The sequence below is a fragment of the Oratosquilla oratoria genome, chromosome 12 (assembly GCF_046742065.1).
Source record: "Oratosquilla oratoria isolate Oo_2021 chromosome 12, ASM4674206v1, whole genome shotgun sequence".
NCBI classification, from domain to species: Eukaryota; Metazoa; Arthropoda; class Malacostraca; order Stomatopoda; family Squillidae; genus Oratosquilla; species Oratosquilla oratoria.
Window position 1 is genome coordinate 57,018,461 of NC_134788.1, and position 15,639 is coordinate 57,034,099.

The 15,639-nt window shown below is 39.1% G+C and overlaps 1 protein-coding gene across 1 annotated transcript in view; it reads right to left on the bottom strand.

The window, feature by feature from the left end:
* The window catches only part of LOC143030414 (receptor-type tyrosine-protein phosphatase alpha-like), a 292,993-nt gene that overhangs the window by 204,113 nt on the left and 73,241 nt on the right, over positions 1–15,639 (bottom strand). Inside the window, exon 8 of the mRNA XM_076193561.1 lies at positions 422–541. Within this exon, the coding sequence (XP_076049676.1) occupies positions 422–541 (120 nt within the window). The remainder of the gene's footprint in view (positions 1–421; positions 542–15,639) is intronic.

The following is a 15,639-nucleotide window of genomic DNA, read 5'->3' on the forward strand; positions in this document are numbered from 1 at the left end:
CACCTCGCATTTCTGTTAAACTAATCCATTGGCCAATTTTTCTTCTCACTGATCCTTGAGACATACTTGATTGTACCCAAATTGTGGAGTTTTTCAAAGATCTTTTTCCATTTCTTTTAGTTTCATTAGTATGCGTGAATTCTTCCTAATCTCCTCTACACCCATTTTTTTTTTTATTACAAATCAAAGTCCAGTCTCTCTTTCATTATACAAGTTACAAATTAGGGTATTGTCTATGTCATCCTTTGCTCTTTTGTTAAGTTGACATTTCATCATATTCCCAAAGCTATAAAAAATCAGGCATCAGTCAGAATTATATTGGTAGAGCTCATAACCATAGCTCAGAGGTTTATATCACTACAGTGATATTCCCCTAGGGTTATTCAACTCTCTTCTAAAAGAATAATAGGATTATACTTACATGTCTTTGGTAGTAAAGGTGTTGTGACTCTATGTGAGTTGTAATAGCATCTCATGGCATACTCACTAGCCCAGTTATTCTGGCTCTCACAAACCCTGATCTTGTTTGCAAGGTATGTATCTGTGAGAGGAAGATTTTATGATTAGTGGTGACATCACACATGTCAGGAATGGTGGGAAATAGGAGCATGAGAGGTATTTTGAGTGTATGAGAAGGGTGGAGTAGAATGAACTTGTAAGTGCAAATTTGACCAACTTTTTTTTTTACAGAGGAACTCACAGCAAAAGATACATAGCTGTGACTGAAATTGTCACTTTTGCCCAGAGCACTTGGACTGTTGGAGGCAGGTAACAGTCACTGCAGTACTAGGAATTGGAGAGAAGGAAAGACTAGGAAGATTTGAGACTGATTATACCACCAGCATATTGAATGAACTTGATCTCAAATGCATATAATTCATAGTGGGACCAGTGATATAGGTTCTTACAAGTGGTTGTCCTGGAAGTTTGATGTCAGAAAGCATCATCCCCTTGGCATTCATCATAACATGTCAACATCCTTACTTAGATTTGGAGATGCAGTGACAGCTCCAGCTGTATTTCTTTCCACATAAGGAAAGCTGACAACCAGTGATTGCTCCCCTCCCCTCCTCCTATTACAAGCTGGTAACACAGAATCAACTCCACACTGATCCGGCAGCAATGGTGACTCGAGGTGACGCTCCTAGTTTTGCCTTTAATAGGCAAAGCCAAATGGAAATACCTACCAACTGAGTGAACCGAGAGAGGTATTGCTATTTCAAGGCCACAACAGAGGCAAAACATTGTTGGCTCCAACCTTGGGAGAGTCAGAGAGGGAAAATTGTGATTTTCGTCACGACGCAACGGCGGTGACGACGTCAACGCGAAGCGGGGCTCTTAGATTTTTCTATCAGGCAAACCCAGATAAAAAAGAATTACCAACTGAATAGACAAGGAGAAAGCAAAACTATTCATGGTCACGGTAGAGGCAAAACATAGCTGGTTTCAACTTTTGGAGTCAAGGAAGAAAAATGGTGTGCTTCTTCTTCTCCGAAGTCGCTCGTGATAGAAAACAAAAGATTAAAATTAACTTCTAGTTTGTTTACATTACAAAGTGTTGTCTTTTATCACTGTATTTATACTAATAATGGAAGATTTCAAAGGCTTCACACCCAAAAAGGTAAATCCACTGAAAAAATAATGTAATGCAGGGAATGAATTGGAAAAATAATATAAGTCTCAAGTTGAATATTCTACCATAGAGGTAAGTACAATTCTTTCCAAATCTAAAAGATTTAGAGACTTAAAGGTAAACTAAAAAGGTTTTGGATTTCTTTATTTTTGTTACTTCATGTATGAAAATATAACTTAGAAGAAGTAAGAACACTAAAATGCACGTTTCTAGCATTTAATAGTCTTGATTTTATCCAAATTGCAAGATCAAAAGCCTGATAGCAGACGAACTTTTCAATGTTGTAGTTACACTTTCCACCGGATCCACGACATTTGGGCACAAGACATTTGGGCACTGGACATTTAGGCACAAGACATTTGGGCATAAAGTGGTAGGTACAACATTTGGGCACAATGTGAAATCGTCATAGTGACAATCAAGCAAATTAGTCTTTTTTTCAACAACTGAGCTTTATTAATTCACACTGCTGTTTCACTTGAGTAACTCAAGAGGCTCAAGAGATTACATCACTGCTTTTGTACAAAGTCGGGCACTTAAATGAGTACTTTTTTCAAACTAAAGTTTATTCATCACCGTCATGTCTTTATAAATGCATGCTGTGCCTATCAATAGTATAATATTTTGTATCAAGAAAGTTACTAAGTCTAGCAATAAAATGAGTATTTTATTTTAAACAAAACTTTATTCATCCATGTGGATTTGGAGACCACAGATCTTCAGATTTCTGGTTCATCAACATTGTTCACAGGTTTCCAGCGGATATTGTGACCGGCACCTTTCAGGCACTCTTCAACTGTTTTGGCTCCAGAAGCTCTAGCCTGGCACAAGGTCTTCAATCTCTGCTGAAGATCGGTGTAGACTTTACGCATGCGTTTCATAGGTGGGTGTCCTCTGGCATCCTGCTGTATTGGCACTGATACAAAGCATTCGTCCTTCTTGAGTGCCTCTATAAGCTTCCACACAGATGGGTGGTTGTGGCCAACCAAGTTGGAGAATCTATTATTCCATGCCTCGCAGAGGTTGTTGGTGCGTGGCTCATCGTTTAGTGTGGCCTCGTGCACATTCCAGAGATGTGGAGGGAACAGTGGCGGTATTCTTCTCATCCGTATACCAGTCTGACCTGGGATCGCTTGGGCCCGCCGGAACATACCTGTCACATACGTCCTGTCGAAGTACTCGACAAGTGGCTCAGCACCATCGGGTATATGGTCCTTCAGCCACCGAAACCCATCCTCAACATCACAGAGTGGCAGAAGAGCGAGCGCATCCAGCATCCCACAAAAGAGTTTCATATCTTCATTTTTGCTATACAGCTGCACAAGACCAAGTTCTTGTACTTTTCGCCATGTACTCTGGGTCAAATGGAAAAAGCACCCATGAACTTGAATGTGCTCACCAAGGACAACCCTTACAGCACTGATGACTGCTTGTTCGAAGTCGCATAGGACAGTGGTCGGATCTGGATAAAGGTCCTGTCTGGCGCAGTGGTCCAACACTATCTGAATAAGATCTTGATAGGTTACCTATGATTTTCTTTGAAGAAGCGCATAAACTGTTGTCACTGCGGTGTCACCAAGCGGTACCCTGATGATGTAGAGTTGGAGGAAATGACGTGGTGCCATTGAGAAGTTGCCATCCATCATCCAGGTATCTGCATGGGCTAGGGTTCTCAGGGCTATAGGGGATACAAACACGATGATCCTTGAGTCAGCATTCTGGCCGTTGTCGTGGATCAGGAACCTCTGTGGTGAATCACTTGCTGTCTCAGCCCACTCGCCATCAATGATCAGATCTTCAATACTCGCTGGTTCCATTGGAGTTTGCCTTGTTCGCTGCCGTTGAACAAAACGCTTGACAGTAGCTTCCTTTCCCATCAGTCCTCTCGCGTCATCAGGCATGTTTGCAAGGGCCTCTGTGAACAGTACGTTTGGAGGGTCTTTTATTTGGGTAGATTGCTCCTTTAGAATTTTAAAGGCCTGTATCAAGTCACCTCTGAGTCTACGCTTTTTTTAGGAAAAACAGATTTTTTTAATCAGTTTTGTGGCTCACCGTTGTACTTTTTTCCAATCTGTCAATGCCTTTAATAAGATTTGGTGACCATACGGAAACAGCATATTCCAAATGTGGACGAACTAACGATTTATATAGCTTGTTAATGAGTGATGGACTTTTGAAGTCAAAAGATCGCGCAATCAGTCCTAGAATCTTATTTGCTTTCTCAGAGGCTGAAATACGCTGCTTGGTTGATTTGAGATCGTTACTGATAATTACGCTGAGATCTTTTTCACTATCCACTTTTATTAACGAATTTCCAAATAACTTGTAATCGTACTTACTGTTGTTTTTACCTATGTGCATTACCTTGCATTTACTTGTGTTCATTAGCCATTTTTCAGACCACTGCTGTAATTCATCTAAATCTTCTTGAATATCTAATTGGTTTAAGTGATCATTTGCCATTCTGCACAGTTTTGTATCATCAGCAAATTTGGAAACAGTAGTCCATGGTCTATATCATTTATATATACTATGAATAGAAGTGGCCCAAGAACAGAACCCTGAGGAACTCCACTTGTAACATTTTTCCGTCTAGAAGTTTTTCCATTTAAAACAACTCTCTGTTTTCAATCATTCAATCAATTACTAGATGAAGTCCCTACACACACCTATGCAAAAACATAAAGTACAGGTGAAACCCTTCTGTGTGCCCTTTATAATTGTAACACTGATAGAAGTCTTTCATTGCTCTTTGTCTTGGTTATATGAAACTATCCAAAAATAAGTTGATGTTCGTATAAAATCATTGATTCTTTGCTCACTTACACATAACATTTTTGCAACATTTTAGTTATTTGGATTATTCTTATATCATTATTATATATTTTTCAGTTTTTTCCTTTCTTATTCATAGAGAATCAAAAACAATGCATGCCTGATGCTCTGTGATTCTCATATGTATGTCTGACAGTTGATGGCAGGAAACTAAGTAATTTATCATCTTTTTGTATTCGTCACGTGGCATAGTAAAACCCAACTAATATAAATTATTCATGCCTAATTTAAAATTTTCATGCCTGCTGTTCAAAAGAATCATCTTTTATTATTTTCTTCTTTGTTTGAGATCGTAATATACAGCACGAATTATGCTGTGCCCAAATGTTGCACCCAGTACTTTGTGCCCAAATGTCGTGTGCCCAAATGTCTTGTGCCTAAATGTCCTGTGCCCACATGTTGTGTGCCCAAATATCCTGTGCCCAAATGTCTAGATACCCTTTCCACCACTAGGGCACTAAGACATAACAGCTGTTGTTTACATTCTCCAACACCTGCTTTGGCTTTGTAATAAGATATATCCCATTGCACCTGTCCATTTTTTCCAGTTTTCTGTTTTTAAACATGAATTTTCACTGAAATGAAGGGCAGCAAGTTGTAGTCTGAGAGTGGAAAATTGATAATGATAATTTTCAATCTCCATGCAGACATAATGGAAGATGAAATAAAAGCAACACTATCAAAAAGGACAAAAGGAAAAGCAATAGGAAAAGATGGAATGGCAATGGAAATGTTTGAGGCTTTGGGAGACTTTGGAATCAAAATTATGACAGAAATAACAAAAAAAATCTATGGAACTGGGGAATTAGCAGAATAAATGTGCCAGTCAGTTTTCATAGCTCTACCAAAAGCACATAGGACTTTAGAATGTAGCAAACATAGAACAATTAGTGTCATGAACTATGACAAAAAAAAATTTAAGAGTCATTACAATGAATAAGGAACAAAATAAGGCCAGAAATAGCTGATAAACAATATGGGTTTGTACCAGATGAGGGAACAAGAAATGCAATTTTTGTTGTAAGGATACCAGCTGAAAATATGTTAGAGATGCAAAAATATCTGTATGCCTGTTTCATGGCCAAAGGCGTTTGACAAAGACACAATTAACTAATAGAGATGTTGAAGAAAATAGGGTTGGATGGGAAGGATTTAAGGTTAATCCCAAATCTCTATTGGAAGCAAGAAGCACCAGTGAAAATAGGAGAAGAGCTGTCTAGCAAAAGATTGAAAGAGGTGTGAGACAAGGGATGTGTAATGTCGTCAGACCTGTTTAATTTATACAGTGAGATAATCATGAGAGAGACTTACCATCTAAAAGGAGTAACAATAGGAGGAAGAAATCTCAATAATATTAGATATGCAGACAATACTATGTTACTCGCAAAATCAGAGGCTCAGCTACAGGAATTAGTTACAGCACTAGTAGAAGCAAATAGAAGCAGATGTCTAACAGTGAATAAAAAGAAAACAGAAGTGATGGTAATGACAAAAAACAAGAATGTCCATGGGTAAGAATTCAAATAGAAGGAAGAATATTGACACAAGTGGACCAATTCAATTACCTAGGAAGCATGTCAACTTGGGATGGGAAAAGCGATGAAGAGATAAGACAGTCATAACAAAAAACCATTTCAACAAAATTAAACATTTAGTAACTAACAATAAATTTAACATGAAAAAAAAACAAAAATATTTGTAAAATGTTACAATTGGTCAGTATTATCATATGGATGTGAAACTTGGACAATTAGTAAACAAATGCAGGACAGGATAAAAGCAGTAGTGGATTTGGAGGATGTTAAAAATTTTATGGACAGAATTTAAAACAAATGAAGAAATACCTCAGCCAACAAGAACACAGATGGAAGTAATAGCAACTATCAGGAAAAGACAGTTACACTTAGTAGGAAATTTCATGAGAAAACAATTAGAACATACGTGCCTAACGGGAAAAATAGAAGGAAAAAGGGCAAGAGGAAGACCACGCAGAAAATATGAAGACGGACTAAGGATATCTGTAGGAAAAAAAATAACAAATGTCATCTTGTTAAGAAGAACCATGTGCAGACAGGAATGGAGCTCCATGGTGGCCAACGTCCAAGTGAATACGGCACCCCATTGAGGTAAGGTGAGGTGATGCATGCATTTTACCAATATGAATTCAGCCCTCTTGTGCCTGAATTCCCGAAGTGAAATTACATCAAGAGATGTTTGAAGTTACATATGTACTTGCCTTCCTTTCATTGCTTCATAAAAAAAAAGTGCTGGGACTTGGGAGCAAAGAAGCACACAACCTTGTGATACGATTCCAGCGCTGATGTTTGTTGACAAGGCGAGAGCTGGATGATATCCCTCAGAAGTGCTTCCTGCATTACTATGAGCTCAAGCTCTTTGTGTGCTTTTGAGCCTGAAAGCAAGATGATAAACAGGCTGTTGTGAGGTGCATGATTGCTAAGCAGATTACTTCTATGAAGCAAATGCAAAGCTAAAAACATGGTGCTGTGTTGATGGTAGCTACTATTCCCTGTCAGCTAGTCTGACATACCACTTCCTTGTCAAACGCTTTATTACACTTTGTGTTATAACTTTGTCATAATTTACCAGAAACGCCAAGGTCACACTGCCAAAGACTTAAATTTTATTACGTTGTACCAGAGAGGATGGAAATTTGATCAAATCTTTGACAGTGTAAACTGGGCTTATTACCTTTTAGCCATTCCCTATAATCAACGGGCTCGTGCAGACATGTTGGATCTATTTCACCATGGCCTTCATACTTGTTGACAAGACCAGGGTCTCGAGTGTATTGTTTTACTTATTTTTCTATACGTTTCGAACAGAGTTTCGCTTTTAATCCAGGCTTCCATTATTTGTACCATCTGCACCAAATTATCCAGTCCTTTTTGCGAACAGATTCTTTCAGAAAAGAATGAAAATGAAGTCCATCCACAGCAGAAAGTTTCGTCGAGTCACTGTTACAATTTGCGGCGACAAAATACACCATTTTCTAACTAAATACTTACTAGAACCTTGCTAGCACACGAAATATGATGGATCACTGATCAAGTTGATAGAGCAGCATGGCATTTTATGGTACATGCATATGGCATGCATCAGAATGTAAACAGTGTGACGTCACAGCCAATAGAGCCTTATAAGAACAGCTGAAGATCAACGAAGGAAAACTTCGTCTGCTACCATATTTTTATAGGACTTTTTATTACATTGCGTGATAATCAGAATTTATTCTTGCAATATTTTATAAAAAAAAAAGTGACTAAGCCATACTTCTAGCAAATATTCACCTCTTTGAAAACCTTCTCACATGAGGCTAAATTGCACAAGCTGGAGCAAAATCTTGAGCAAGAAAAGGAAACAAACCTAGCTTTAATAAATAGATAAATAAATAAATAAATAAATTGATAAGGGAAAATGAAATGACACACGAGAGAAAAAATCTTGATAACACCATGGAGGAAAAAGAGGATATGCCAATAATAAATGAGGATAGGAGAGACTAAGTATTCTTTACAGAAATCATGGAGCAACAGGAAAAACAGCCCAGAAGAGGGAATAGTCAGGGTCATAGAAAAAGAAAAAGAGAATCTCTTGTCAGTGATATTGTAGACAAGTCAAGAAGGAATAGTCAAGTTCATAATAAAAGATAATTTCCTCTCAGAGATGTTGTAGACAAGTCTAGATGCATATCACTCTGGATACCAAGAAGAATACCTCATGGAAGTTAACCCAAGAACAAGAAATGAAGACTATTAGGGAAATTACATCAACAACTCTAGGGAAGGACTTGGATGTAACAGACCAGATTGATACCATGTATAGGTTAGGCAAGTACAAGAGAAACTGTGTATCTATATACTTATAAAATTCTGATAATCTTGTTTGTCATCTTGTATGCTTGCTTGAAACTGTCACCCAGCCAATCAGAAGAAGAGACATTACGTCACGACTGAGGACCAGCCAATCAGAAGAGATATGACGTCATGACTGAGGACCAGCCAATCAGAAGAAGAGATATGACGTCATGACTGAGGACCAGCCAATCAGAAGAAGAGATATGACATCACGATCTGAGGACTAGCCAATCAGAAGAGACATGACATCACGACATCAACTCTGTGGGTCCTAAGGAACCCCAGCTCTGAGTGCGTGACGTCATGACTGCTAATTTTCAATCTTTACATGGATGGGGTGGTGCGAGAGGTGAATGCAAGGATAGTGGGTCAGGGGTTGGAGATGATTAAAGAAAATGGAGAAAAGTGGGAGGTGAGCCAGCTGTTGTTTGCTGATGACACTACGCTTGTAGCAGGATCAGAGGAGGGATTGAGGAAGTTAGTGACAGAGTTTGAGAAGGCGTGTGAAAGAAGGAAACTGAAGATAAATGTGGGTAAAAGTAAGGTGATGAGATGTACAAGGGGAGAGAGTGACAGCAGGCTGGAGGTGAGCATTAAGGGTGAAAGACTGGAGGAAGTGGATAGTTTTAGATACTTGGGTGCGAATGAGGCAGGAAAGGGAGGATTGGGGGGTGGAGGTGGAATGTAGATTGAGAGAAGTGAGTAAATGCCTTGGTGGATTGAAAAGTGTAATGAGAAATAAACATCTGGGAATGGATGCTAAAAGGAGACTGTATGAAGGAGTGATTGTGCCAACAGCATTGTACAAGAAAAAAAAAAAATGAACGCAGCCCTAAAAGATTTCTCCCCGTCTTTTCCTTTTTTCCATGAGGAGACGGAGAGGGGGGTCGCCGAATTTATGAAGCGGCCTTGCTGTGGATGTGCTGTGTGTTGCAGCACTGCTTCTGACCCAGGGCAGTGGACAGGATGCAGGGATGACCCGTCATCCAGGAGGTGCCAAGATAAGAGGGAAGGAGGAGGGTGGAGGGGAGTGGAATATATAGGAAATGGAATGGGTGGGAGTGGTTTCTATGCCTTTTTCTTTTTGGTTACCCCCCATGTAGGGGGAAAGAGCCTTTGGTATATGTATGTATTTATGCCAAATTTTTAATTTCCAATTTTCCGATTACATATTTTCTGACCATTAATATTTAGAATTTTCATATTCATCATTTAAAAGTATAGCCAACTCCTGAATTAGCATCTATGAGGCATAATGAGTATATTAGAATATTATGTAGTGTTTCAAGCAACGACGACATGTCACAATTTTCCGATTACATATTTTCTGACCATTAATATCTAATTTTTTTCATATTCAGTATTTAAAAGTATAGTCAACCCCTGAATTAGCATCTACAAGGCATAATGAGTATATTAGAATATTACGAACCATATAATTCATATGATGCTTAGTGTTCCAAGCATCGATGACATGACGTCACAATCTTCTAATTCCAAGATTGAAAATTGTTTTATTTACTATGACCATTCATAAGTCTCAAGGACATATTTTTCAGAAAGTTTTATCTTATCTAGATAAACCTGTATTTCAGCATGGACAATTAGGTATATTTTGTGCTGAGTAGAGTTAAGCAAAAGGAAAATATTAAAGTGTTTTTTGATAATTCAAATTGTACAAAGAATGTTGTAAATATAAGAGCATTGTCTTAATAAAGATTTTATTGACCATTTTATTAACAATGTATCATTTAAAATTTTATATAACCCAACAGGTCACGGGTGGTCTAGTATCCAATAAAAATAAAGTTCAAGTCCCATTTGCATGAGGTGGAATGGACGGGGGGGTGGGGGTGAGGTAGTATGTGTGAGCAAAATTTGACGCAGCCCAAAGGGATTTCTCCCCGTCCTCTCCTTTTTTGCAAGGGGGGACGGAGAGAGGGGTCACCGATTAAATGAAGCAGCCTTGCTGTGGATGTGCTGTGGATGTGCTGTGTCTTGCTACATTGCTTCTGACCCAGGGCAGTGGGCAAGGTACAGGGATGACCCGTCATCCAGGAGGTGCTCAGATAAGAGGGAGGGTGGGAGGGGTGTGGAGTGTATTCAGGGATGAAATGGATGGGAATGTTTTTATGCCTTTCCCTTTTTGGCTACCTCCCTTGTAAGGGGGAAAAAAGCCTTTGTATATGTATGTATGTATGTCAAGTCCTAAGCCATAGCAAAAGAAGTAATCAGCAGCTCTTGGAAGTTAGCATGAGAAAAGTTAACATATATATTAGGAAAGATGCTAATGAAGAGGAACAAGCAAAGACATGAAAGTTCTCAGAGGAAGCCAAAGCCAAAAATGATAGAAAGACCAAAGATTTTTTTTGTTTTTTTCCAAGTTGTCAATCAGGTGAAGAAATGGGTTAAGAAAGCAGGAAGGTAGTATTACAAAAGAAGTACTACAAGGAAACTTAGAGTATGTTTCCCCAAAGACAAAACCTTGAGATGAAATTGAGTATCAAGGAATGATATTGGATACAGCTCTCCTCCTAGCGAAAAATATTGAACAAAGTAGCAACATAGCTCTTATTGGATATTCAATTCTGGTGAGGTTCAACTGGGAGGAATGGTAAGCAAGTGGTAAAGCAGATTCCTGGGGAAATGTCCTGTTAAGTATAATAATGGAGAACACGATATGACCCAGTGAATAAAGGAAGTGACCCAGGTAAGAGGAGATGACACTCCCACAATTTGATATTTATCAAAAAGCCAGACATCATCAGCTCCTTGAAATACCTTTGCCCAATAGAAAAAAATGACCATATTACAACTGAATTTCAGTTGGAGGATGAGGAAATCAAGCCAAAGAATGAATCACACAGGCAAGGGAGACTCAATTTTAGGACAACAGATTACTTCTGGTTGAAGAAATTCTTTGAAGAAACAAACTGGGAAGAATTCATGAATACCACAGGAATAAGGAGGAAATGGGAAACCTTTCTTGACACTTACAACCTAGGAGTGAATGAACATGTGCAAAAGACTAGAGAAAGGAAGAAGCAGAAATAGGACTGGTTTAACAAAAAGTGTGAGCTTGCAAAAAAAAAAAAAAAAAAGGCTAGGGATGTGGCTTAGGGGAAATGGAGGAAGAAAAGAAGAAATAAGACAAAAGAAGTTTACAGACAAGCTAGAAATGACTATACAAGAATTCACAGGAAGAAAGCAATTTTGAAAGAGGTGTAGTAAATAAATACAAAGATAAACCAAAAGTGTTTAACAGGTTTATAAATGGTAAATAATGGGTAATGAGGTCTTTGAAGAGGCCTCAACTCGGGCAGAAATAATGAATCAAAGTTTCCAATTGGTTCTTCACAAAAGAGAGCAATTTTTTTTGGAGAAAAGCGAGGGGAGCAAAAAACCTGGTTTAGTAGATATAAATGTAGAAGTGAGGGAAGTGCTATATCTCTTGGAATCATTGGATGTCACAAAAGCTTCAGGATCAAGATCTCAAACTGGATATTTAAAGAATGTAGAGTACAACTAGTAGACAAGATCCACAGTCTTATTACATGTTCAATGAAAGAAAGCATTGTACTGCCTGATTGGAAAAGGGCAAATATAGTGCCAATTCACAATGGTGGAAACAAGGAGACACCACTAAATTATAGGCCAGCATCACTAATGAGCACAATAGTGAAATTATATGAAAGGATTGTAAAAGTTTGATGAACCACATATCTTGGAAAGATGAACATTCTGAGAGACAGTCAGTTTGGCATCAGAGCTGGAAGGTTGTGTGTGTTGAACCTTTTAAGCTTTTGCTCGAAATTGATTGATGTGCTGCAAGAAAGAGAGGGGTGGGTGGGTTGCTTGTACCTGGACCTAGAGAAGGCATTTGATAAAGTACTTCACAGTTGACTTATGTGGAAATTGGAGCACATTGGAGGACTGAGAGGCAAACTACTAGAATGGATGAAAGATTTTTTGAAGGAAAGATACATGAGGACAGTAGTAAAGGATAAGATGTCAAGCTGGAGAACAGTAACAGAGTTCCACAAGGTTCAGTGCTTGCACCAATAATGTTTCTTGTCTGTGTCAGTAACATGATGGAAGGAACAACAAGCTATGCCAACATGTTTGTAAATGACACAAAAATCTTGAGAAGAGTGAAAAATTAGGAGGACTGTTGCAAGAAGATCTAGACACTATTTTTCCTTGGAGCCAATAATGGGAAAAGTTCATTACAAAAAATGCAAAATATTGGAAATGGCCAATATTGGCAAAAGACCATCCTTTAACTAATCCTTGGGAAGTGAACTCATTACAGAAGCAAAACAGGAGAGAGTATTGATGAAGGACCACCTGTCACCTGACAGATATATCAGCAGGATTGTAGGAGAGACATATGGACTACTGGATAATATAAAAAGTGGTGTTCCACTATACGGATCAAGGGATGATGAAAAAACTCTTTGAAATCCTGATACATCTAAGACCGTAATGTGTCACTAGTATAGCCCCCCCACAGAGTGAAAGATATAAGCAAGATCAAAAGAATACAGAGGGCAACAACCAAACTGGTCCGCAGCCTGGCAGATAAACAATAAGAGGAATGACTACGAATACAAGGTCAGCCCACTTTGAAAGATTGAAGGAAAAAAGGTGATATGATTAGTGTTTAGGTCACTAATGGGGATAGATTGCACTGACAAAAGAGATCTCCTGATTAGAGATAGAGAGGCTTTAAGAGGTAATGGGAGCAAATTAAAAAGACCACATGTCTAAAGGATGTGAAGAAATACAGTTTTCCATATAGATGCATATGTGGAATAGCTTAGAAGGTGATATTGCTCAAGCTCAAACAATACTCGAATTCAAATGTAAATATGATCATTGGAAATCAAGGTATAGATTAAGTTGAAATTGTACATGAACTTGAGTCTAGGTATATTAGAAAATTAGAGAATATATGGGACCCGATGAACATTAGTCCTTTGTTGTATACTATAATTATGTAAATACTAATACACCATAGACAACAGTTCAATGCTTCTTCTTAGAGAATTTTATTTGAGGACCTGAGGATGATTGCCATGCACTAAGAAGCTTCAGGTTTTCATTCTTTCAAACTCAAGGCAACAATTATTGTAGTTCTAATTCATTATAGACATTGCTGTAATGCAAACAGATTGAATTCTTTACTTGTTTGGAGAATGAGAGAAGCTCTTCTGATAAAAGGAAAGGATATCACTATGGTACTGCTGTAACCTTTTCTTTTTGATTTAGGAATTTGCCCCTTGGGGCTACAGGGAGAAGGATGCCTAGTCCCTCTCCCCGTCCCTTTCTTCTCGCCTCTTACGATCCAAGTGGGAAAACTTGGTGGCAGTATTCTTTTCCCCCACCACAGGGAATTCCCCCAATCAGAAAGAGAATACTCAGAGAAATGGTACAGGACAGCAACAAGGGGTTGGGGGACAGCATAACGGAGGGACAGTCGTAGTATAAAAGTGTCATCATTTCTCTATGAACAGAATTTCTTCTATCATAGACAAAATGATGTGTGGCTCTGGTCCGTAGGGGCGCCCCATATAGACCCTAAAGTATCGACTGCATGCTACTTTGCCACAATAACTTTTGGGAGAGAGGGTTGATGAAAGAATATTAGGATGGTTTGGACACATGGAAAGAATGAGTGAAGAAAGACTAGTAAAAGAGGTATGGAAGGCAGATGTGGAGGGAGTGAACATGAGGGGACGTCCTAGGATGAGGTGGATGGATGGGGTGAAGGGGGCTTTGGGGAAGAGGGGAATGTCTGTTGAGGAAGGAAGGGAGAGGACGGAAGACAGAGGTGAGTGGAGAATGGTTGTATATGGATGATGTTGTGACTGCATGGGGAGAAATGGGCGGGGGGTGGGGGTGGGGGGGGTAGTGTGTGTGAGTGAGTTTTGACGCAGCCCGAAGGGATTTCTCCCCGTCCTCTCCTTATATGCAAGGGGGGACGGAGAGGGGGGGTCGCCGATTAAATGAAGCGGCCTTGCTGTGGATGTGCTGTGTCCTGCGACACTGCTTCTGACCCAGGGCGGTGGTCAGGGTGCAGGGATGACCCGTCATCCAGGAGGTGCTCAGATGAGAGGAAGGGTGGGAGGGGTGTGGAGTGTATTTAGGGATGAAATGGGTGGGAGTGTTTTTATGCCTTTCCCTTTTTGGCTACCTCCCTTGGAAGGGGGAAAAAGCCTTGGTATATGTATGTATGTATGTACTGCTGTAACCATCTAAAATCATTCATGTTGCATCTCTTCAATTATTAACCAACCTTCTATCCTTGAGGCTATCATACCAAGATGAGAAAAAAAAAATCACAATGGAACTATGGGGCAAAGCAATAGTCATGGGCTAGTGAAGTATGGATTATGGGAGTATGATATCTTTAATCTATAAAAGTGTTGGTGTGGTACACTAAAGATTGTACATGGTATAAGGGGTTTATCATATGAAAAGGAGATTTGTCTTTTAAGGAGAAGTGTGGAGATGGTGACAATTTTCCTGAGATAAGGTAGGATGCACTCTTTGTTTAAAGAGGAAGGCAAGAATGGAGAAGGATGATGAAAAAAGTCAAGTAGGTAGGGCATTCAAAAAGGGAAGCATCACAAGTGAAAGAAAGTTGTCACCATATATTAGAAAACCATGGGTGAAATGAGAATGTCTTAATCTTAAACACATCACTCCAGTTTCAAAGTGCCTGTCATGCTGGTAAGGAGAATGCCAGGAGCAAACAGGGGTTTTTATAGGCTAGATGGTTCATTGGTGTTCTTCCCAGTGTTTTTATCACAAACTTAACAGAGCAGACTTGAGATCAAAGTAGAAGTCTGATGCAGGCACAGAAACTGAAGCGTCAGATGTAGTTGATGCTGTATTTTGAGCTGTTTTGTCAGCTCATTTGATGCCACAAATGCCAACATGAAATGGTACCCAGCAAAAGGACAGTGATTTGAAATGGGAAAAAATTCCAATGACACAAATCAATATCATGGATCAAAGGATGGCAGGAGAGGGGATAGAAAGAGTCTCTAGTTCAGAGTCTCTAGGTCATCAGAGATGATTATAAAGGAGGGAGGAGAGGAAACTAAGGTGTACCAGTGTTCATTGGTGAGAATAGCAAAGATTAAAGCAAATAATGGGAGAGAGCCAGATTATGTGACTTAAGAAAATAGAACTACTACATAAAACATACTTTACTTTGGGTAGAGTAGGAGTCCCTGGTAAAAATGATATGTGGATGGCAGGTAGAAGAGAGGATAAGTGGTAAAGAAA